Source organism: Fragaria vesca, linkage group LG3 (genome assembly GCF_000184155.1).
Source record: "Fragaria vesca subsp. vesca linkage group LG3, FraVesHawaii_1.0, whole genome shotgun sequence".
NCBI lineage: Eukaryota > Viridiplantae > Streptophyta > Magnoliopsida > Rosales > Rosaceae > Fragaria > Fragaria vesca.
The window spans coordinates 16,508,731-16,533,370 of record NC_020493.1 but is presented as its reverse complement, the minus strand read 5'-3'; the positions used below and the strand labels follow the sequence as shown (position 1 = coordinate 16,533,370).

The 24,640-nt window shown below is 37.0% G+C and overlaps 3 protein-coding genes across 3 annotated transcripts; 1 reads left to right on the top strand and 2 right to left on the bottom strand.

Annotated features, from left to right (window-relative positions):
- The first annotated feature begins 2,133 nt into the window (after positions 1 to 2,133).
- Positions 2,134 to 7,000, top strand: LOC101291124. The gene is made up of 6 exons (XM_004294439.1): positions 2,134 to 2,324; positions 2,474 to 2,538; positions 2,638 to 2,667; positions 2,775 to 3,630; positions 5,181 to 5,498; positions 6,872 to 7,000. Exons 1-6 carry the CDS (start codon positions 2,295 to 2,297, stop codon positions 6,938 to 6,940), a joined length of 1,368 nt encoding a protein of 455 aa, XP_004294487.1. The 5' UTR covers positions 2,134 to 2,294; the 3' UTR covers positions 6,941 to 7,000.
- A 792-nt stretch (positions 7,001 to 7,792) lies between these two features.
- Positions 7,793 to 16,632, bottom strand: LOC101290842 (double-strand break repair protein MRE11-like). Its single transcript, XM_004294438.1, has 23 exons — positions 16,570 to 16,632; positions 16,055 to 16,095; positions 15,608 to 15,743; positions 15,223 to 15,380; positions 14,934 to 15,024; positions 14,319 to 14,438; positions 14,168 to 14,236; positions 13,991 to 14,082; positions 13,720 to 13,822; positions 13,438 to 13,545; positions 13,270 to 13,332; positions 13,131 to 13,202; positions 12,947 to 13,024; positions 12,732 to 12,794; positions 12,568 to 12,628; positions 11,823 to 11,905; positions 11,312 to 11,425; positions 11,097 to 11,174; positions 10,263 to 10,334; positions 9,902 to 10,149; positions 9,371 to 9,485; positions 8,316 to 8,507; positions 7,793 to 8,168 (listed from the first exon to the last, which is right to left on the bottom strand). The coding sequence occupies exons 2-23, from the start codon at positions 16,069 to 16,071 to the stop codon at positions 8,130 to 8,132; spliced, it is 2,172 nt and encodes a 723-aa protein (XP_004294486.1). The 5' UTR covers positions 16,072 to 16,095; positions 16,570 to 16,632; the 3' UTR covers positions 7,793 to 8,129.
- Positions 16,633 to 17,493: 861 nt separating this feature from the next.
- On the bottom strand, positions 17,494 to 17,843 carry LOC101315317 (40S ribosomal protein S25-3-like). The gene has a single exon (XM_004294437.1). The coding sequence runs from the start codon at positions 17,841 to 17,843 to the stop codon at positions 17,517 to 17,519; it is 327 nt and encodes a 108-aa protein (XP_004294485.1). The 3' UTR covers positions 17,494 to 17,516.
- Between the last annotated feature and the right edge of the window lie 6,797 nt (positions 17,844 to 24,640).

The window sequence follows — 24,640 nt, the reverse complement described above, 5'->3', positions numbered from 1 at the left end:
AAGGAAGACAATTCAACAAGAACTACACTTGGAAAGACTGGAGCAGTCATGACTTGTGGACATTGTGGTCAACCAGGTAACAACTCGTATTGTCATTGCAGATTAATTTTTCAGTTGTCGTTCAAGTTAAGCCTTATAAATATTGTTTGATGCTTTGTAAAACAGGACACAATCAAAGATCATGTCATCGACATCTTCCTCCAAAACAAAAGCCTGCCCCAAAACCAAGAGGAAGGCCAAGAAAAAATTCACAAATCAATGCAGCTGCTACAGTAAGTTATTAGTTGTGCTAAATTTGACCTTTAATTTAGCTGAAAATTCTGATTTTGTTGCCTGCTGGTGTCATATGTCCTATCAAGTATTGTGAACCTAGAAAATTTTTAAAATGAATCGATCAATGCATGCATATATGTAATTGGTTTTTTCTTATGATGTTTGTAATGCTTTGTATTTTTAGCTACAACCAATAACTACTTCAGTATCTACATCTACATCTGCAAGAGGAGCTGTACCATTTTCCTCAACTTCTACAAGAACAACTCCACCAACACCATCCACTACTCATGCACCTCCGCAACATAATGTTGGTAGAAAATCATCAACACCCTTTACTCAGGTATTCCTTTCTTATATTAAATTGCTAAAATTACTGACTAGTTTTATATTTGAACTTAACCGAATATCTATACAATTAATTAATGTCATTGAACATGCAAGCCAAGCATCAACAGCTTGTACATCTAATGCTAGGAAAAGAGGAAGACCACCAAAGAAGGCATAATTATGAACCTATATTACTTTGATATGAATGTAATCTATTCTTGGGTGATTACTGATTAGCGCACCCAGAAACTCTATTATATTGTTCCGATACAATATTTATTTAACGGTTTAGCCATTAATAGTGATATCGATTAGGAAGAAATGATAGTAAGATTAGCTCGCGCGAGTTGCTAGAAGAAACGATATAATAGAGTTTATTCGAACAATTCTAACACACGTACAGCGCTATAAATGGAATTTAGAGCATCCTCTTGTTTTCTGTTCATCCCCTCGGCAGCTCGATCGGCTGCGTCTAAGGTAGCTTGTAACAACATGCACGTACTACTTATAGGGACAATGTATTGTTGAATGTTGAGCCGCAACAAAGAACAATACTAATTAACTTACTTATTTTTAGCTCATTTTTCATATCGAACATGCAATAACCATGCAGGATTAACCAATATTAAGATCGATCTGTTCCAATTAGATTGAATCTGTATAGTGATGGGTTTACTCGGTTCAGTTGGATCTTACTCATCTTACACAGCTCCCAATCATTACTTCTGATCTCGAGTGTTTTAGATCTCTCTCCATATATATGCCGTTCTCTCTACTTCAATTTTATATAGATTATCCTTCCTTTTCTTGATGAATCAAGTTGAATTTGAAAGAAAAGAAGGAAAAGAAAATAAGCTAATACTCATAGCTTCTGCATATTCATTCATTAAGAAAGAAGGGGAAAAAAATAAGACTCATTGCTTCTGCATGTTCATTCATAACTGAATCATGGAGGTTAACAACTTTGTAAGAGGCGTACTGTTTCTGCTACAAACTTGGAGGTTAACAACTTTATAAGAAGCTTAATTCGTGCTTTGCCGCGCATATCAACCACCATAGGTGTTCAAGTAACACAAGTTGGTAGGGTCTAGGTGCAGAATCTCCGTACCTTGGTTCAAATCTTCCCGATGTTGATTAAAATATCTAAATATTTGTATATTCTTAGTGGGTATGTAAGATGAAGCGTTCTGTCATGATCTCCCAACACTGAGTAATCTCTAAACGAATAAAGACATAAAAAAATTTAGACTAAACTATGGGCGAATAAAGACATAAAAAAACATCAATTTAATAACTCACCCTACACATGCTAAGCTAATAAGATTCGAGCCAACCTGATCACGGCTCACGGACCGCCACATATCCATACTCTTCTTTGGTCTAATGACATCCGTATCACATAAATGTAAATAGTAAATAGGAATTTTTCATTTTTTTCCTTTTCTGTTACGTGGCCGTATGTAATAATTTGAAACCCCCAACGGTCTAAAGAATATATTAATACCACACTCGCGATCCCACCATTTACATGATCTGAACCGTCGAAGCCTTACGGCGTCGTTCAATTTCGCAGTGGAAGCTGAAACCCCACACTCTTGGTCTTCCTCTCAATACAAAAATGGAAGACGAATCAGTGTTTAGGAGCCCATCCACCTAAGGCTTTCGGACCACTCCTTTCAATTTCGCCCAAGATGCTGAACAAGAATCACTGGGATTTTCTGGTAAAGTTTAGTTTGGAATTCTTGATTATATAAGCATGCGTTTCAATTTCTTTAGGGTTCCTATGCTTCTGATTTTGAGACCGCGTTTGATCTTATCTCTGGGCTTCATTACCGAAATTGAAACATGTCTGGATTAATGATTGGTGCAGGAAGAAATTGAAGCTCCTATGTGGGTGGATCTCGAATCAGAAGTCAATTCAAACAAGCAAGATGGGTGAGTTCAGTTTAATAATGTTTTCGAAGATGAGGTTGAATAGTTTCCGGGATATGTGTTGTATCGAAATGTAAACTTTCTGTTTCGGAATCATTGCAGTGATGATGACTGGTTTTACACAAGCCACTTGTAAGCATTCCTTGTTTGGTTTCGTTTTGTTGTAGCCGATTTTGGATTTAGAGTGATTGAATTTGAAATAAGAATGCTGAGTATAGTAATTTGATGGTGCATTTTAGGTTCCACCAGTGTTCTTCTCGTGAGCTGAAGATTGCATTTTCTCATGGGGAGGAGGGTACGGGGTTAAACTTTGACTTGCTTGGACCATCTTCACCGAAGCTTCCATCGTCTGTGTCTAGGTCTCGAGGCAAGCACTATGTGAGCAAGAAATGGAGAGGGGACAACCAGGTTATTCCAATAGATAAGCGACACCCTGTCAATGCTCTGAGCAGGACATCTTCCTGCGTGACTTCAGAATCCGGTAATGACATGAAAACCAAACCAAGTTATGCACACCTCAAAGGAACTTCTCGTTCAAAGTCCAGTTGGGTTAGTAAAAGCAATTCAATTAGAAATAGCATACCAAGTTGTGCGGATTCAACATCTACTTTGACTTCTACGGATAAGAAAGCAGATGAAAGCAATACAGCAAGCACAATCACACATGACATTGATCAGCAGCAACGGCAGAATATGGGAAATTCAAGTAACCCTCTAAGCCAAGCAAGTGGGCTTTTGTCACTCATAAAGACTGGTATGAGGAAAAGCTGTGTTACAAGACAAGCATCTAGAGTGGAGATTACTGGTGACACAAGACAATCAAGGGGACGTAACTCTTCATCGGGCAAGTCTAGTGTTGGGTCATCTTCAAATCCTTGTTATGATGTCAGGAGCTCAACATCTACATCAACGCAATACAAAGAAAGAACACCAGATAACAGAAATATGACAAGAATAAGTATTGCAAGCAAGAACAAAGTAAAGTTTTCCAAGGCATCCAAAACATCAACGAATAAGATTGAGCAAGGGACTTCTAACTACAGAACGGGACCTAATACCGGGAAGTCTACCTATCAGCAAGCTGCAAAACTAAAGGTTAGATTAGATACCCATATTCAAGATTTTCTTATTCTTATTTGCAGTATTTGAAATATTGTTGACTCATTGTGATGCTGCAAGTATATCTAGTTATTAAAAAGATAGTCACCTTATTGTCAACAACCGCCAAACTATGAGAAACTTATCTACATAAGCTCAAAATTAGTATACATGTTTGGGGCATAAATAATTAAGATTATAAGTGACGAAATAATTTCATGTTTTCTATTATATGAAGGAGGCTATCTTGTTTCTATATCTATTAGCTTAGTTGTTGAGTTTCTTATTCTGGTTAAGGTTGTACACTTGTACTGCAGTGAGAGTCTTCTGTCTTCTTACTTCTCCTCAAGGTATCAAAACTTTCGTCCCTGAATTAGTGTACTCCATGAAAAAAAAACAGAACATTTATACCAAATACAGTCATGCTTTTCTAGAGATTGTTGCTAATTATTTTCTTGTTCATCTTATCACTGTCATTTATTGTCGTCATTTAGTGTCAAAAGTTTGGTGTGGGCCTTGACATCTCTACTAATTGGTGGGGATGTCATCTCAGGTTTCGTGTTTCCATCATGACCTCACCATTTCTTCTTGGTGATTTCTCCACGTTTCAGTATGATTCTTGGTGTTTAAAATATTCCTCATCAAATCTGCTTTGGATATGTTTGGTTGCAAGGGTTCTTAACGGTGATACTCTTTTTGGTTATCAAGTCTCTTGTCCAAATTGTGAGGACATTCATACTCAGTCGGTCCACAAAATTGTGAAATACACATGTTTTATTTTGCAACAAAAGTTTGATGCGCACCTTGCTTGTTTTATTAAGGCCATTTTTCCGGCCATGTGATGCGCAAGTTTTTATAGTGGTTGCTGATATTTCTTTTTGATTATCATTATATTTGGTTTTTCATCAATCTTTAAATAGCACCACATTGAAAACTTAGAATTTTTGCCTAAATTTCATGGAAAATTGATAAGGGTTCAGTTTGAGGAATAGTATGAGTATTGAAAACATTGACGGTCATAGTAAAAGATCAAGACCTAGGTGGCATGCACAGTCATTGAAAGCGGCACAAGCACACAAAATTATAAATATGTTTCTACTTTCTAGTTTCTGTTACATATTATATATACTTATGTTTCAGAGTTTACCAGCCAAGCTTGATGCTTCAGCTTGCTGACAATAATATAGTTGTGCAATTAGATATTTGGTTTCCTAGGTTTACTTGGGGGTGTTATCTAATCTTGCTTACTCAAGTGAGTTTGGGCTGTACTCTATACAAACCCTTGTATGGTTGTTAGTAACGCAGCTCATTCCCTACCTCTTTTCTTAACATATTCTTAAAATATCGCCCCAGAGCAAAACCAAAAAATGATAATAAAAATGAATAAAGAAAATGAAGTCGTTTGAGTCTCCATATAGGGTCATGATTTACTTGGATATTTATTGTTATTCTTTTACCACTGTTTCTCTTATTATGACGTTCACCATGAATGGTACATATTAAGCTTGATTAGAAGATTGAAATCATGAATCATACTGATTGTGAAGGTTCAAGTTCAGAATCTCAGAAGGAAACCTTTGGGACCAGTTAGAGTTAACGAAAACAAGTTAATTACTTCAACTGTAAAGTCCAAGGAGAAACCAGTAGTTGTTGGGTCTTGCAGATTGGCTGCCTCGGGGATAGAGAATGCGAAAGGGCTGGCTACATTTGATAAAAAAGTGAATATTGTGAAAGGGAAAGCTGCTGGTAGCCGGACGCAGAAATGCAATAGCAAAGGTGTTGCTGCTGGAACCATTGTTACTGGTCAGAAAGAGACAAGAAATAACATACTGCAAGGACATGACAGAACCGGACTGGCTGGAAAGGTACATAAGTCAATACTATATAACATCTATTGACATATATTCCTCGTAGAAAACAAAAAAATATTTTCAATTTTCACTGTTTGACTGAAAATAAATTAAGTTAGTGTCTCAACCTTGAATTTTACTGTAACTACCTAAGAGAAAAGATCTGAAATTAATGATTTGGACGTGAGAAGTTTACCGGCACTTATCAATCATAAAATCGCCCAAATTGTTTTGCAAGTTGTATTCATTTTTGTTTTTTGTTTTTTTTGTTAAACGTACTTACATGCAATGAAAATGCACCAGCAGATGTGGCTCTCTCTGATTTAAAGGGGTGCCACGGAAGAGTTCCAATGATGTTTCTTCACTGCTCTAGAATAGGTTGGCCAATGGAGGTAGAGTTGTGTGCCAGATAAGACATATGAGGGGAACAGGCTATCTTTTTCTGAGTGTGGTGTTGCAGTGGAGGAAATTTGGAGATTTATCATTTTCTTGTAATTAGGACGAACCCCATCTTTACTTATCTGTAGGTATCAGTCTTACAGGTGAACTGCGATCAACATGAATCTCTTGTGAAGGGAGTAAGTAGTGTAGACAGTTGGCGTTTGGGTAGCATGGCGGGTTACAGTAGATGGGGAATTGATAACATTATAGGTGGAACAGAGGTTTGGGAAGGGATGGGATTTATTGCGGCAGACTGGCAACTTAGATTTCAGCTGGTCTTTATTGATGTTCAATTTATCGAGTTTATAGCATTTAGGGGTTTCAAAAAGAATATAAAAGAAAAATAAAAGTTTTCTGTGTTTAGGGTACTTCCATGTATTTGGCACTCATTCTCATCTCCACCTAAGGGGGAAGTTCATAATTTATGGTCTGTTATTTTGGTTATTTTCATGTGATCTGGATATTGTAGCTTTCGAGAAGATGGAGAACTATTTTTATCAACTCTACCGTAGAGAAGCCAAAATCTTGCCCCTTTGGGTGCTGCCCTTCCCAAATGAAGTACTATACCAAATCACATTTAGAATATTTTAACCGGTCAGTAAAACCTCATAGGACCTTTTTATGTGCGGCAAAAGGGGCTGAGGTATCAGTTCTTTGGCAGTGGTCACTATGTCTTGGCTACTTGTCTAAATATATGCCTTTTCCAGTTTTCCCCATGATGTGCAATTTCTCGGACTACTTTTGGTGTTTAATATAGCACATAGATGTTTGTTATTATTTAACAGAAAGTGAAGGTAAAGATTACAGTAAGGAATTAAGATATACTGTCCCCAATATGCGATTGCAGTGTTAATAACTTAATATGTTGCAGATTTGCAAGTTTACAATGTGCTTCACTAACTCTCCGAAATCTTCACTTCACAATTTGATTGAACATCTTTTGACAGGAGAATACTGGTGTCAAAAGCCGTTCGATAGGTGTGAAGGATATTTCCCAGAGACCCCATTTCAGATGAGAGACAGGTGCAGCCTAATGGAGCTGTTTGTATAGTGTAACCCTAACTTTAGTTGTAAGCTTCACCCTCACCCTCCCAAGATTTTGGTGACGCGTTTTGCTTTCTTTGTGTGATTCTACTTTGCAGAAATTCTGTATGGATCCTGTTCATGGATTAATGAAAATTTGCAAAAACTCTATTTGCCTCTGCCATCTATGAGTCTCCCTTTTTGCATATGGGATTGCCTCAGCATCCACTAATTCGAAATTTAACTTGAAAACCATATTTTGACCTGAACGTTTTGGGATGCCCCTGGTAACCAACGAATGGCAGGTGCTTTTCCATTAGTGAATCATATTTCAATAAGAACTTGGTGAATCATATTTCAACAAGAACTTTGAGTCGATCTGCCTACACGTTTTTACTGCGTAATCCAGAGTTACTCCACGTATTGCTTGACGTAAAACAGATAGTGGAGTTGTTTATCTTTATCTTTTTCATGGATCGATAGATAATTTGACTAGCCAATGGTGTTTTTCTATGTTTCAGAATACGTTTTTACCAACATGTTAACTATTGTTTACGATAAATTAGATCGGATTTTGCAGTTTTTTATTTGCAGTACCTCAACGTGACATGAACGTGAAAGGGTTTAAGAATCAGTTCTTTTTGTGAGGGCTAAAATAATTTATTTGGGTTTTTGATCCCATATTATAGGGCTTCAATAGTGCAAATGCGAATAAGAACAAATGACCATGATCATTGTTTCTTCTGCAGATGAAAGCCAAATGACATTAGAGATAAGAGATGGATCTGCTCCAAATTTCATAACTTTTGATCTAATGACTTTCACATAAAGGGATTGTCAAAACTAAATTCTCTGGGATATAGTACTCCGTTTCCGCACCAGAAGTTCAAGATTGGCCATGTATAAGTTTCTGAAATCCCATTCAAAATTGGCAAAACCACTTCAACCTACTCATGTACACTGTTTTGGTCGGAGACATTCTCTTGTAAACAACAGGATCAACTTGTCCACACAGTTTGAACATCGACTTCTGGTGTAGGCTTCTATGTAAGGATCATCTTGTTCCAGCTGTGGACAAGATAGAACTCCTACCCCTTATGCTCCAAATTGGTTCACAAGGCAAGAACGATAAATCAGGGTGGCCTTACCTTGCATAGGTGAGGTACACAGGTTTAATGATTGCTAATTACCCCTTCTTAAAGCCCCGTAATTTCTTGTGACCTACAAGTGAGAAGAACTACATTACTAGTTACCAGTAACAAAAGTCACCAATTCCAAGTTTTTCATAAAGAAAAACGAGTAGCACTAGTAGTTCAAACTGGTTTTCATAAAACATACAAATGAAAATGAAGAAAGAAAAATACTAACCCGGGGTGGAGGCTTATTAAATCTTTTTGTCACATCGTCGTCGTCGTCATCATCATCATTTTGGTTCATCAGCATTCTGTAAATAGGCACACTGTCCGTTTTCTTTCCACGCTTTGATTGTGTAGAACCTCTACCTCTTCCCCTTGGAGCAGCCCTCTTACGTCCTCTACCTTGAACACTTTCCTCATTTTCCTTCAAAATTGTCAACCACATTTCTTATTTTCTTATATATATATATATATATATATATATTTATCTGAAAGAAAAGACATTTCTGCTAAATGTCTTCGAAAAAAAAACAGAAGACATTTCTGCCAAATATGGGACAGATACAACACCGTGGCCAAGATGTCCACACAAAAGTGCACAGCAGAAGCCAAAAGGAAAATCCATGAAAACCAAGAAACCCAGAAGAAAACACCCATAAGAGGAAATCAAACTCCTAAACTGCTACTGGTCTCCAGTCCATCTTAATACAATAAAAACTATAATATGTAAAAGCCTCACTAACTGAATCCCATAGAAAAGTTCTCTGACCAATCCTCACTAAGAAGATAGTGAAAAGACTTGCATGAGTTCATGTCCTCATCATCAACTCAACGAATTCACTCTTTCTACAAAGCCAAACAAATCTAACTTCCCTTGTCTCTTCATCATTTAAACTTATAAACTCAAAGTTCTAGCTCACCAGGAATGTGTTTGGAATGGCTGCACTTTCTATTAAAGTGTTAGCGAATTTTCTCTACCAACAACTGCACTCAGAAAAACACTTCCATGATAACTATACTTCTTATCACCGTGCCAATAAGAATCTCTTTCAATAGGAAATTTCCAGAGTTATTTCCCCCGCAACAGGACATTCTTTGCACCAAAATTCCCAGTTTCCGTCCCACAGTTCTTATTACTTATGGGAACCAAGTTCTCCACTTATTAAGGTGATCCTTCTCTCCTTCTCCACTTCCTTCCCAATAAAAGTCCTCCATTTAAATGAATAATATTAACAATAATAAAGAAAGTTTAGAAGTGATGCATATGCTCAAGAAGGTAAGCCATACCGAACTGTTATCGACCTCATTGATGGCTTCTTCACTCGAATGAGAATTCACATCATCGACATCGTCGTCATCGGCAATACTGCGGACTGCAGCACTTGCAGAAGCTGATGCAGATCTGCAGTGGAACTATATCAGCTAAGATAGGAAATGAAATATAAGGGAAAAAATAAAATAAAAAATGACTTCTGTGGGCAAATGTTTATAATCTTATTGCCTTTACCACTGGTGCTATGTTAATAAAATGACTTCTTTGGGTAAATGTTGTTAATCTTATTGCCTTTGCCTTTTGTGTTATGCTAACAATGCATACCAGTGAGTACCATACACATCTCATGCAATTCCACAGATAGAGGCAGAGAAATAGAGAGGTGGCTCGATCATATTTGACCCTAAATCTGTTCCTACACATGTTTCTCGTCTTGCAGACAGTAATAATATTTCTGAATTGAAATTATCCAATAGTGCACATTTTCGAGTAAATGGGGTCCATTGAGATTCAACATCCCCTCATACTTGGGTCAAAGAACGAACCTCTGAGAATGGCGAATCCCAAGAGCTGCATCAAGAGTAGTCTGCTTCAAGTTAGTGGATCCTCTGCCTCTGCCCCTACCCCTTCCTCTCATAGAAGTTTTACCCTTACCAACTTCTGATGAAGATGGCTTGGCAGAAGCCCTGCGTCCTCTGCCAGTAGACTTTGAGCCAGTCATCTGGGTTGTGTCTTCGTCATCACTGAAGGAAACTGCACTTCCAAGTCCTGCCGCACTTTTACCTCTGAAACCCTACAAGAAGAGCAAAAGTCCAATGCGGATAGTAGGGGTAAAGAGATGCTGAAACAAACCAATGCCATTTAGGCAACACAACTTTTTCAAAAGTAGACTGAAATACGAATTACCTCCAGGGATGAAGCTGTGGAGGTGAATCTAGAACTATCCTTGGGCAGTGTAGACCTTTCCTTCTGGCGCTCCTGCAGTTATAAACAATAGATATCATAGTGGGCCATGCTACAAAATGCGAAAGCATAATGTGAGCATCTTGGGTCTCGAGGTGTAAGTCTTTTGGGACTGGAATTAAGCATATGAAAGACCGCCTCAATTTTACACTACAACAAGTGTTGCACTAACAAAACAGGGAAAAAGACAAACGTAGCATCTCCACCAGTACAATGCAAATCATTGAGAAACATTGACAACGTGTATATGATTACTATATTGGACTCCAGGGAATAAAACCTTCAATCTCACTCCAAAATGATGCCAGATGTTGAAAGTTGGACATGATGCTGAACTGGAGAAACCCCACTCTATCGTAAATTGGAAGTTGGAACTAAGCCTTCCTTAAAGGTCCTCATTAGGCCACAAGAGGGTGAGAGAAGCATGAACTCTTTTTATTCTTATTTCCATCAAGAAAAGTAGCACATTCTTGATTTTCTTACCTAAACTGAAAATACTTATAGGCTTGTTTTAGCCAAAACCTAGACTTTTATGTTGAAAGGGCTTCCTTTTATTAATAAAATCTAACCTGATTGTGCAGTTTTCTATGTCTAAGAACTAAACCCTTAGGAAAGAATAAAAATACACTCAGCAAACAAGACCTCAAGAAACTAAGAGGAGACTTCTATGCATTTTAAGAGGCCCCAGAAGCGAAAGATGTCCGTACTCTGACTACAATAGGTATTCATTCACTACTAACTTAATGCTAAAGCAATCTTAAAATCCATTTTTCTTACCTCCAAGCACTCTCCAACTTTAAGGATCAAATCTTCTTCTTCAAATTTCAGAGGATCTGAATCCATGGCAATTTTGTTCTGTGCAAATAGAAAAAAAAAAAAAAAGTTTTTAAGCAAAGAAAACAGAATTAATATTGTAATCAAAAGCAACAAATAATTATAATCAAAAAGAAAAATTACTGTATCTACAAAAACCAGGTCTAAAGGATACTTACTCGAGTTTCTTGAAGATTGTACAACACGCAGGAATGGAAAGCATTTTTATCATCTTTATTAACAAATTCGTGTAGGGCAACATCCAAATCATTGACAGGAAGGATCTCCATTTTCTGTATGATCAGACCATGAAGGTTTTAGCCTCGAAATAAAAATCTATAATGCTATAGTAAGTCCATAATTAACTTCAACTTTTTACATCTTATTCTATGGGTGAACCAAAACAGAATCATATTTTATAGGTAAAACAAAATTCTGTTGGTTTCAAACTAGCAGCCATGTGTGAAGAAATTTGCTGGTTGCAAACCAGATCCAGTTTCCCTTAATCTTCACCTTATGTTAGTTCAGTGCATGTTTCTCATGTACTGGATAAACTTTTTAATAGCAAGGACCTAAAAACCTCTATTCTATATGAAAACCAATCTAGAGTCCACTGATGTCAGGTACCTCATCAACAAGTTTGAAAAATGTGTGTGGTGAAAAGAAAATGAAAAAGTTGATGGTTGATACCAGATTATTTTCAGCAACTAGAGCCTCTATGTTTTGTTGATTTAATTCTTCAGGGCGAAGCCGTTCAGAATCATCAAATTTACCTACATAAAAGATATCAAAGAAATTGTTAGTAAAATAAAAGGTCAGCAATTTAATTCTGACGCACGATCACCGCTAAGTAAATATTCCACCGTTAAGTGATGCAGGATCACCACAATCAACATAACACAAAAACATCAAACAGTAAACTTCAACAACAACAAAAACAAGGTCCAACTCACTCCATCGGAGTAACTCTGGGGCATAAATTTTTTGGGTACCAAATTACAAGTAGATGCAGAAAAGGCCTACATGTTCTCCATAAAGTATTAACCCTTAGACTCCTTAGTGGATACTAGAAAACAACCCAGCGTTAAGCCTTGGGAAACCAACTCCGAAAAGTACTCAGAAGACACCATAAAGATTACAAATAGCATCAGCAAGTATTTTATTTTCATTACAGTACTACAAATCAATACAGTAAAATAAGTGGAGAGAAAGTGGAGAAACAATCACTTTGAACTCCTTTCTGCTTAAGGGATTGAACCCAACAACAAGACAAAAGAACCACCCCCTCCTTTTTAATGTGTTTTTAATAGAAGAATATACATAAAGCATCTGAATCAGCCAAATATAACAACTCATAGTGCATATTCACGTTCAGAATATAGATAAAGCAACTGAATCAGCCAATGAGAAGAGTGTTCTGGTGCGAATGTGATACCTTCGCTCCGACCCTTTTTTGAAGCCTTTGTAAATATAAGAATGTCTTGCGGGTTTGCAACCTAAAAATCAATTGTCACAATAATTTATCTCTAGAATGTGCCACACAAGAAATCAGGAGTTCAGGACTACAGCAGTAATCTAAGATTAGTGGAGGAAATGTACCTTCCCAACATACTTTTGTCCAAATTTTTGAGGATTTATTGTCATAAAACCAGAATAGTCTACCTGCCAATTACCAGAGAAGTTAAATGGTTTTACAAGACGGGGTTTAAAAATACATCTGAGAACAATACATGGGAAGGATATTACATCAGAAAAAACTAAGATATGAAGGGCAGTAGCACAGTCCATCATCTTAGTTGAAATGGGTATGTTACCTTTATCCGAACTAATGGAAGTTTGACCTCTGATCTGTTACCAGCATTGCTCCTAGATTTATCTATCAGCCTTCTGACCTGTAGATTTTTGAAATCATGTTATTGATATATAGTCCAAGCATCAGAAAATATGAAGGCAAAAATGGACTATGACAGACGAAAGCTACTTTACATTTAAACTCACCACTTCGTCTAACCGCTCAAGAATAGAATTTTGATCATTGGGATCAATCTCAGGTTCATCCTTTAATACGACCTGTATCAAATAATTAAGTTATTCACAGTAACTCACAATACATAAAAGATCGGTAACTGTAAATCACCTCGGTGTACTCAAAAGGCCTCACTGACGTCAAAGGAATCTTGGTTGGTCGGTATTGATTCCCCTATATAGAAGTGTATCAATAACAAAGACAGTTTATATATGAAAAGGATAAAAAAATGCTGATTTCTGTGTACACAATAAGATATGAGATTGACTGAAGGAGAACCTTAATTTCCAAAAGAAGCACATGTTTTGGCTTCGATTCTCCATCAATCAATGATGTTGCAACTGAAGAACCAGGTTGTGTAATGTGAAACCCCTTCCCGAGAACCTCCTGTCAAGAAACAAAATCCATGTCCAACTCTATAAGAATCCCCATTCTAAACCGAACCAAAAGACACAACCAGACACTAACACAGGCAGACTATAATCTACACTCCAGCTTGTGTGCATGAGAAGGCAAATGTACGTTGTTGCATATATGGGAATAAGCAATACTTAATGGCACCTGAGGGTCAACAAGGCATTCATGTTCGTGTCCCCACACTATGAAATCCAGGAATTCTGGTAACATGTGCTCATTTATAGCATTTTTTGGGTTTGCCTTCACTCTGCACACAGGATTATGAGGTAAATTTGGTAATTAGTAAGATTGACAAATTTAGGTTCAAACCATTATTACATGAAATTTCAACATAAATCAACCTCCTTCCTTCATTATTTAATTCATTAATCAAATTTACCCGTCTCTCACACACTATACAGTACACACACCAAACCTGTTCTGATGAAGCACAAGGATGTTGAACCAGTCTGACAGTTGCAATCCTTCTTGGCTTTCAGGTCTTATCCATTGTACAGCATGGGGGGTCTGAAACATGAATAATATAGCATCATGTCTGAGGCTGCACTCAAAGCTCGAAAGTAAACACAAGAAAAAAGATGCTCCAAAATACCTGAAACATTCTATTGAGTCGTTCATCTCTAATGTTTCCAAGACCATACAGAGCTACTGATGTTGCACCCTGCAATACAAATGGACTTACAAATCATGCAACAAAAGACTAAATTCCATGAGCCTTCTATTTATCAAATCTAGAAACAAACCTTTCTGATAAGAATAGGGGACAGACTTATCTGACCAACACCAGATCCCCCAAGAACCATTTTCCCAAAATAGTTTACAAGATTGCAAGCCGAGAGGATATCAACAGCAGAAAGATTATCCTGTAGACAGTCACAGCATTAAGAAATACAAATTCATAAAACTAATAACAGCTGAAGCAAACATTTGACAAAATATAGCCCATATGTATTTAGGTATGTATATTAACATATACATAAATACATAAATACACAGAAGGGGATCTTCCTGAAAATAACAGAATCAAATTTGTAAGGGTTCTTCTCTTCAAATGGTTCCAAGACGAACTGAACATATCATTTCACGATATCTAAATAAAATGTCATTCAAATTTATATCTTAAGATTTAATCTGGCATTTTTGATCTGATAAAGCATGTAACTTGATTCCCAGGACTACTTCAACACCACATCCAACAAACTCATTAAGCTATTTGAGGAATTCCTCATAATATGGTTGAAGCAAGGAAATAAATAGAATGAAAAGAACCCTTTTCGAAAAATCCATGGCCCTAAAACACTTCCTCAGATCAAACATCTGCTGCACAGAAATGAAAATAAATAAATAGAAATCCATACCACTCCAGCAGGATCATCATGATTTCCATGAATACTAAAGACGGGCAAGCCAACATTGAAGTGAGGATCTTCGTAATTTACATGACCGAACCTGTTAAAACAAACATTATACGCTCTAGTAAACAGGACGCAAACACACACTAAAGTAAAGACCTGAGAAAACTTTGATTTCTCATGCAATTTTGCACATCTCAAGGCATGTATATGGTTCTAAAATAAAAGCTCGAATTCGACAAGACATTTGTAATAAATAGCCCAACCGAAAAACAAACTGCATATAATTCCTTACATATTTGCAAAATTCACAGTCTGATCACTAACAACTTGAAACTGCACTGGCTGATCACTGAGGCAATGTTGCCGTAGAATCTCAATGGCCTTAACTAGTGTTGACCTTGAAGGTTTATTTTCATGGAAAAGGTCACCACCAAGGAGCACAAAATCCACCTGATAGCAGACACATATAAAATGTATGCATAAGAAAGTTCGGTTCAAATTTTCAGCTTGCACAAAAAGTATGAGGAAACCGGTTCAGTTGAGCTTTGCAATTCATTATTCCCCAAATGTGGACTTGAAATACAAAGGGAATTACACAAAGGAAACAATCCACACAGGCAAGAAGGTTTTGCATTGAGATGCTAAAAATCACAGCAGCAAAGACAAAAAGCTCTTACATTCTTTTGTTCCGCTATTGAGCATATCTCATTGAATGCCTGGAATGAATCATGCCGCCGCACTTCATCCTTCTCCAAATAGCCCAGATGGCAATCCGTGGCAACAAGTATTCGAAGCGTATCGCTAAATTCCTCCCTGAAAATTCTTTTGTTAGACCAAAGTTTCCTGTTTTATGACTTCCTTACATCCATTGCTACATTCAGAGACGGGAGGCGTTAACATGGAACTCCTCGTAACAGAAGACATGATGTAATCAGCGTATTCATTTAAAACTAGTGAAGCTCTCATGTTAAACGGAAAATGTAAGTGAAAATGTCTTAAAATCCTCATCACAGAACACCTACTCCAATTGACACATTGAACATAAGAAAATTCATAACCCAAACTCCAAAAGGTTTCTGAACACATTACTATGCACAACGATAGTAAAAGATAATAGGTCTTACCTCGACGAGTCTCCCATACTGTCAATTGCTAGTATTTTGCCCTGCAACACATCAGAAAACACAAAACATAAGCTCAAGAATCCTCCACATCCATTTTAAACTGAACATATCAACAGCATTGTTTCAGTAATTCAGAAATCACAACCAAAAACGACAAATTCCAATTCGCATCAACATTAAAACAATTAGCACAAACGGAATTAGAAGTCAAAATTCATTTACAATTCCCCAAAGCTCATTTAGAGCAACCTAAAACCCTAGCGTAGGGGTTTATCAGCAAAGCACACAAATTTAGTAAAGAGTGAAAGCACAAGAAAAAAACTTCACTGCTATACCGCAAACCCTAGTTACTGAGAATTTGAGCGAAGAATAAACACAACCAAAAATTCCACACTGAATCGAAATTATTCGACGAACACCGTCACAGAAATTCACCGAATTCCGTTTCAATTTGCTTCGTTTTACTGCGAAATTTCGCAAGCGAGAGAAAGAATGGCATAAGAAGATGGAGTTACCTGAGTTAGGGTTCAGGGCGGTGAGGATAAAGGTGAGAGGCGAACGAGTGAGAGACTCTCGGGGACGGTGGCGGGGAATTTTGAAAGCGCCAAGAGAGTGAAGTCCGACGAGGGACAAAGGCAGAGGGGTTAGGAGTCAAACCAAAAGCCCACCGGTTCCTATTACCCTTGTTTTTCTGGTTATTGACGATGGTGTCCTAATATTTCCTTTGGGCTTGTTGGGGTGGGGTTTCTGTATTTTGGATTGGGCGGACTGTGATGAGCCAATATGGGGGTAATCCATGAAGATCTGAACTTGCCCGAATCTACCAAAATGAGCCGAACCAGCGGAAAAGTGATCAAACCGGACTCAATATGGTTAAACCTAGTCAACAACCGACCAAGAGAACAATGATAGTCATTAATTTATATGATAATAACCTTATATTATGAGTCCAACTATATTGAGCTAAGAAAATCTTAAGTATGGCAGACGTATAAGCCACATGATACGTCTGACTAATCATGTTTTTATTTTTTATTAACCCATGTTTAATGAAAAACTATAATGAAACACTGTATTGTAAGATCATCCATGCATAAACAATGATTGGTTGGACGTAACGTCACAATGGTATTCCTGCTCCACATAAAAAACTCCCATTGAGTTTTCCATCATGGTTGTAGCGACAATTCTACCTTCAATCATGGTCATATCAATGGTGAGGAAAATTCTCTCGAAAATTTATTTCTTCAATAATAAATATACAAGCTTCGTAATAACATAATCAATCTATATAAATCCATTTGTAGAAAAACAAACTGTCAACCAAAAAGATAAATGCTTAGTCATATGAACTTAAACAAATCATACAATAGCTCATAAAGACAATAGTTCCTTAACATGAAGAATATTAAGAAAAAGTTAAAAGTTTGTGTCTCTCATGAGAAAGACAAACAACTTCTCTTTAGCTGTTGGTGGCTCTGATGTAAATCTGCTGACTAGCATGGGCAGAAATCATCCTAATAGAACCTTTTGCCATCAAATCCTTAATGACACGGTGTGCTAATGATCCATTAATCCTCAGCCTGTTTGATAAGATAGAAGGAGTGATGAGCTTGAACTTAGGACCTTCCGAGAGGAGCTTGTCATAAGTGGCCTGGTCAAACAGCACCATGTTGTTCACCTTCTCCTTTTGTTTTCCCTTGCTCCACTTCTTCTTCTTTTCCTTGCCTCTGCCAGATTTGGCTGGTTTCGAGGATAATGGGGGAGCTTTTTCCTTCTCAAGTGTCATTGTGATCGATGAGGGGTCGAAGGGTCTGTTGAAGAAGAGGGTGCAGTCGTCAAGTAAGGTTTCGATAAGAGAGGCAAATAAGGGTTTGGGTAGAGACTATGGTTTTAAAAAGATTTGACCAAGATTGTCCACCTATACGAGTGGGCTAGCAGAAGAGAATCGTGAAACTGTTGTATTTTATTCATTAATATGTGCCTTTTATATAGAGAATTACAGAGTACTTTTTCGATATGGAGAAGGAAAACATATCCTATTCTAATCTGTAAATCTATCACTATATGGAATGAGAATTACATATCCTAGTAGCATAAGGCCAAGACACACATTACAAAATATTTTACAATATTGGAAAATATCACTTCGGAGACAAAACCATTCCGTCTCCTAGGTAACAAAATTCGTCTCCTAAGAACTTAGAAAACGGAATTGTCGACTAAGATTCGTGTCTATAGTAGCTAGCTCTGATGGTCACGTTGAATTGTTGATGGGGAGTTTTTTTAGGTCCAAGGAGTATTGGAGTCTTAGTAAGAACGAGGATCACATAAGCCGCCCCTGGAGAGGTGCTGAATGGTACACAAAAGATAATATTTGAGGAGAAGAAATTAAAGGACGTAAATAATTTTATCCGAAATCAATCACTATTTACAAAAGAATCATTTTGAATTGTTCTAAAAAAGAAGAAGACTCATTTAGAGTGAACTGAATTAAAAAGAAACCAAACAATTTGCAAAGAGTGTCTTGCCTTATCCCTGCTTATATCTAATAACATGAATCAAAAGGTGCATCCAATTTATGTCAAGACCCACCCCTAATTTCACCCTGAAACCCGAAGTAAATCCTGCGGGGACCACATCCAAAGAAAGTTTACAAAAAATTCGGCATAACCTCCCTTGAAAATGGACAACCCTTCCTAATAAAACCTGCATACACTTCTGATAAACCAAATCCAACTTTAAACTCCTGGAGCCTTCATGCTCTCCCAAATCACAACATCTCCCAATTATTTACTAACTTTAATAAGAATAATCTCACAACCAACAATCACAGTTCAGAGCAATTCTAATTGAGAGGAAATGAACTAGAAATTTAGAAATGAGCGGGAGCTATACTATTGACTATGTATCTTCTCCATGTACGCCCGACCTCAACTATACTAACCTGCAAACTGGGCATTTTTAAAACGAAGAGTCCAGGGGAAAACATTTGAAACCGTTAAAGTGAGTGGACAAAGATAAATTAATAAATAAAATATCTATGTTTCCCCAAATCAATTTCTAAGGAAAAATCGAATGCATGCTGCAAGCGATAAAACTTTAATCTCGTAAAATATCGAGCCTCTCAGGCTCTAAAATATATGTATGTATTTATACACGTCCATACTCCCTATATAAATTCATGGGTCTATATAGGGCTACTACGCTCACGTCCAACGCTCACGTTACGTTTTAATGCGGTGCTACACTACGCCATTAAGGTAGACAGATGGGTGTATAAATATGTGTCCATACCCCTTATATGAATTAAACACTCATATAGGGCTACTACGCTCACGTCCAACGCTCACGTCACACCATAATGCGGCTATATGCTACGCCATTATGGTGGACAGACACATATGGGTAGCTAGCATTTATATACATACTCTCCTCAATATACATATTTATACTCACCGAAAAATCTCATTTTTCGGTAACTCTCCAAGAGAAATAAAAACGTAAAAAATTAAATGACGTCAAAACTCCAACAATTTAAATGTTCAACCATGACCATAGCATGCATATTATTTAAAACAAAAGTCCACTCACAACTGTAGGCCTAAGCCTGACGTCGATCAGAGGTCTTTTCTGCTTGAGCCTCCTCATGTCCTGTTTCCAAATGTAAAATTAATTTCCCAACTAAAAATCCAAATATTTATACAAAATAAACTTGAGCCGTAACCACGCTCATTCTCGCCTAACTTCGATATTCCTAAATCGAAATGATCCAAACTTTAATACTATAAGCAGCAGCCGTTAATACAACCTCCCCCAGAATAACGACTTAAAACTTACGGCAGGATTCCACATTAATTAACCGTAAAAAATACCAAACTTCAGAAATTCACAAACTTATCCAAAACTCATCCAAAAATTCCATAATTCACATCAATAAACTCCCTTTAATATTCCACATTTAAAACCATAAAAATCTCCCAAACAGCTGCGGTGGCCGGAGGCCGACTCCGGCGACCTCCAATGCCTATGAAAATTTGACAGCATCTTCCTCTCAACTCACTCTACAACTTCCTTAACTAGCACAACACCAAATTCCAAGCATAACTAGGTCACTCGAACGAAAACATCCATAAATCCCTAGAACTTCAATTAAACATCTCTCCTTACCAAGACCGAAATAAGTCGTTTCCTTTTGAGGGATTACTAACCTTGATGAGAGCTACAAGATGAGCTAAAAATCATGAGCTATGGTGGCCAGAGGTGAGAGCTCCGACGAAGGAGCAGTCGGCGTTTCTGGCGGTTTTCTCCTCTCCGACGGCGCTACCGGCTCGAACACTAGGCCGGGAAGAGAGAAGAGGTGGCGGGGCTCCGAACTGGGCTAGAGCGGCGGCCGGTTGTTGGCCGGACGGTGGCAGGCGATGGTCGGAAGTCGGACGGAGAGAGAAGCTTGAGGGGAGAGGGAGAGAGAAGAGAAAGAGGAGGAAAAAAGAAGGAAGAAAAAAAATGGGCCTCTCCTCTAACCCAGTCCAACACCTTAAACAAAACCCCAACTCCCAAAAATTAACACCCCAAAATAATACCCAAATAAAAATTACCTTTTACTAGCTAAAATTTACCATTTTTATAGTCGTCAAAAATTTCTCTTACGAATAGTTCCTCCGAAATAATCGTCCCTCAAAACCTCTCTAGGAACTATTTAAACTATAAACTCATTGACGAAAACGGTAAAACTCTTATTATTACCAAGTTAGTAAATAAGGTAAGAATTTAAGGGTCGGGATGTGACAATTTAGGTAGAGGGAAATGTCCCTTAGGTCGGGCCATGATCTTCGATTCACTTGATAAGTATTTTGCCTTGACCAACCTTTGATTAGCATCTATAAATTGATGCTTACTTCTTCTCGATTCGAGCTTATGATCTGTTTCGTCTACGTACAGAAAAAATAGTTGAAGGAAGAAAAAACCATGAGTAGAAAAGAAAACTGAACTTAAATTAAAGCTCTTTCTTGGCAATGATCTAACTAACTACAACCCCATGGAATCACTTAATTATGTTTACCTCAACAAAAAGGGTACAAACTGCAGTGAAAAAGTGACTTCTTGCAATCCATAGTATCCCTAAAGCAATGTGGTCAACCAAATAAATCGATCATGCTCTCTTGAAGTTCTGATCCTATATGACGATAAGAAAGCATGATACACGTTTAATGTCAAACTTAACAACAAATTGGAAAAAGAAATCAGCCAAAAGTAATATATAACATTATAGAATAGTTAACTTTGCATCGATTACTATAGTTGCACAATGATGCAAAGAGGTTCGAATAGATAAAACAAAAATAAAAAAAATCAGGGATATACCGTTTTACAACATTTGCTCTTGGTACTTTACCTGTTGATGGCGACAGGAAAAAAAAATTGAGATTGAAGTACCTTGCTTTTCCACCCAAATTGAAGCACAACTTGGAAGTTGGAAGTTGGAACCAATAATAGCAAACTCCACTTTGACGTTGTTTGGTAATTTCTCAAATGTCTATCTGCAAAAATTGAAAGAAGACGAAATGACAAACCCAAAACAATAGAAAACCAAAGACCCTAAAATTACCCGATGACAATTAGGTAGTCTATCCATTTGAATAGATCTATATTCGAACTCATAATCAATGTTGATATGTACTCCTTTCCTCAAATTTTGGTTATTTGGCTACGCTCCCAAGGAGTAAATATAGAGATGAGAGAGAATAGCATTTATCACGATGTCGACGGTTTCTAACTGCAAATCAGTTTTTGAATGAAACTGAAACTGTTTTGTTCCTCTAGGTTACTGTTTTACCCTTTGTTTATTATATCAAATTTTTATAGACCCGTATAAAGTGAGGGGTAATAGTAGGGATTATGAAAGTTTATCATTTGCTAAATTGGCTTAATTAATGCTGATGATAACATTTTTTATACTGATTTCTAAATTTTTTATTAATTTGTTTGTTTGCTTGGTTTGATAATTGATGTACCGTATTCTATGTAACGGGGAAAACATTCCCAACATTTGTTCCCTCATAATGTCCTCTGGCTCTCTCTGGGGATAAATGTACGGATCAGTATTGGACAGTTCACCAAGGAAGGAAGCCATGTGAATGCTTGCTGCTTTGTAGCATATGTTAAATTGTGATAACTGATGAGATCGATCAAATGCAGCCAAAACACACTGTGGCAAAACTACAAAACTAGCTAGCTACTAGTAGCCATGTCCATCTCTCTCGGATAGTGGCCATCTTATTGGTACGTACGTTTCGTTCTCTTACTAAAACCTCCCAGTCTCTTTCAATGTTATTGAAAATTAAGATCTTCTATCTCCATTCTTTTAACTTCGATTTTAAACTTGAACTTTTAAACTTGATACTGAGTTTATGATGTAAAGTTGTACATAGTTGAACTGATCGATTCAGCATCTGTTTTGAATTCAAATTCAAAGTAAGACAATTCTTAATAGATGGATCTGTCATGTATATGTAAATGACAGTTGCAAACTCTTGTCTATTTAAAGCAATCTTTGGTCAATATGCTAGAGCACTGTTACATTCTCATTCATTTTGTCTTATCAAGCAAATAGAGAGTATTAAGAAATAAAATCTAGGAGAAGACTGAGATGGAAACGAACATGAACCAGTCAAGTTAGTATTTCTGTTATTAATTGATCTAAAATCTGTCATAGAATCTTAAGTTTTATGTTTAACTGTACATATGAATTTAACACTTTAGTTGTATTAATGAAATTACTGTTTGCATGTCAAAAATAAAAACAAACAGAACCAACATTTGTACCATTATTTCAGAAATCATGTTGATTGCTGAAACATCGCAGTACGTATGAATTAATGGTCCAAGAACAACCGAGTTGCAATATGAGCTCTTTGCGGACGATTAAACTCGATTGCCAAGGCTAGACATGAACTGCCACAAGGTCAGAAACCACATGTGTATCTTTAGTGGCAAATTCTGAATCGAATTAAGGAAGGTAGGGATGGAATCTTTGCTAGACGTCGATCTTTTGACACATTCGAATGTGTTTAGAAGATGCTATTCATAGATCATACGTACCCAACGTGTGGTCCAACGACATTTGCACTGGTAACTGGTTCTCATTTCTCAATTATTCTCGATCATGGGTCATCAATATTGCTTATTCTTGCTTGGTTTTGTAAGTAAGATTATTACCATGGATTGATGGATATCATGGATCATCAGGACATATGCTTATATATATATATATGAGTAATGGTAGGTGAACCACCTTTTGGAAAACCACCTAGAGTCCACCTTAGGTGGCTGCTGACATGGCACAACCACATCATCATACCATTATTTCTTATTTTCTTTCATTCATTTTTTTTAATTACAAAAATCCTTTTCTTTTTTTACTTTACTGATTTTATCTTGTAAACCCTATATCTTTTCTTTCTTATCTAATCTTCTACATCTTCAATTCTCTCCTTCTCTCTCGTCTCCTCTTGACTCTCTCTCTTCCTATTCAATTGATTGATCAACACAATTTTTGTTTTCATTCAAATACATGTAATTGGATTGGGTGCTCAAACCCAGTTAATTGTGTTGAAGTTGCTCAGGGTACGTACACGTCTCAGACCATAATTTTTACCAAGGAAAAGAAGAAGTCTCACTGCATATATATCGAACACTTCATTATTCTGGAAACAACAAATTCGAAAGTAACGAAAAATTGAAGATGAACGGCGAAGCCTTTGGACGTGGGAGGAGGGAAAAAGAAAATCGCAGCACAAGGCCATGTTAGGGAAAAAAAAAGTGCTCGAAAAAAAAAAACAATTGGTTTAATGAAGATCACAAAAAACATACGTTAAAACCTAATTCAATTCCCCTTAAATCCTAATTCCAAACCAGATATTCATCACACTCAAGGGAAAAAGCTAATCTCGTTTATAATGGGTAGCTTTTGTTAACGATCCTTGGGAGGGAACTGAAATCCAATTGAGAAGAAGTTGATCAATTGAATAGGAGGTGAGAGAGTCGAGAGGAGACATGAGAGAGAAGGAGAGAATTGAAGACGTAAAAGATTAAATAAGAAAGAAAAGATATAGGGTTTACAAGATAAAATCAGTAAAGTAAAAAAAGAAAAAGATTTTTGTAATTAAGAAAAATTGAAAGAAAGAAAATAAGAAATCATGGTATGATGATGTGGCTGTGCCATGTCAGCAGCCACCTAAGGTGGGTTCTAGGTGGTTTCCCAAAAGGTGGTTCACCTATCATTACTCAAAGGGTAAATGACAGTTTATTACCATTTTGTACCACAACTTTTCTGATAATTTTTTTTTTTAATCAAACCTGCATATGCAATATGACTTAGCAAAAAAAAATTACAAGCCAGGCAAAACGATGAAATTGCATAAGAACTCTGAGGCATACTATGTCTAAAAAAGCGTGCGCGAAGAAAATTGCAGCCTTCCGAAGCGGTAGAAAGAACTTCCCAGCACTTCTTTAAGAAGGAAAGACTGATTTAAGATGGTTAAACGCTTTAGCCCCAGACCACCCTCCTCAAAGGAAGTGCAACAA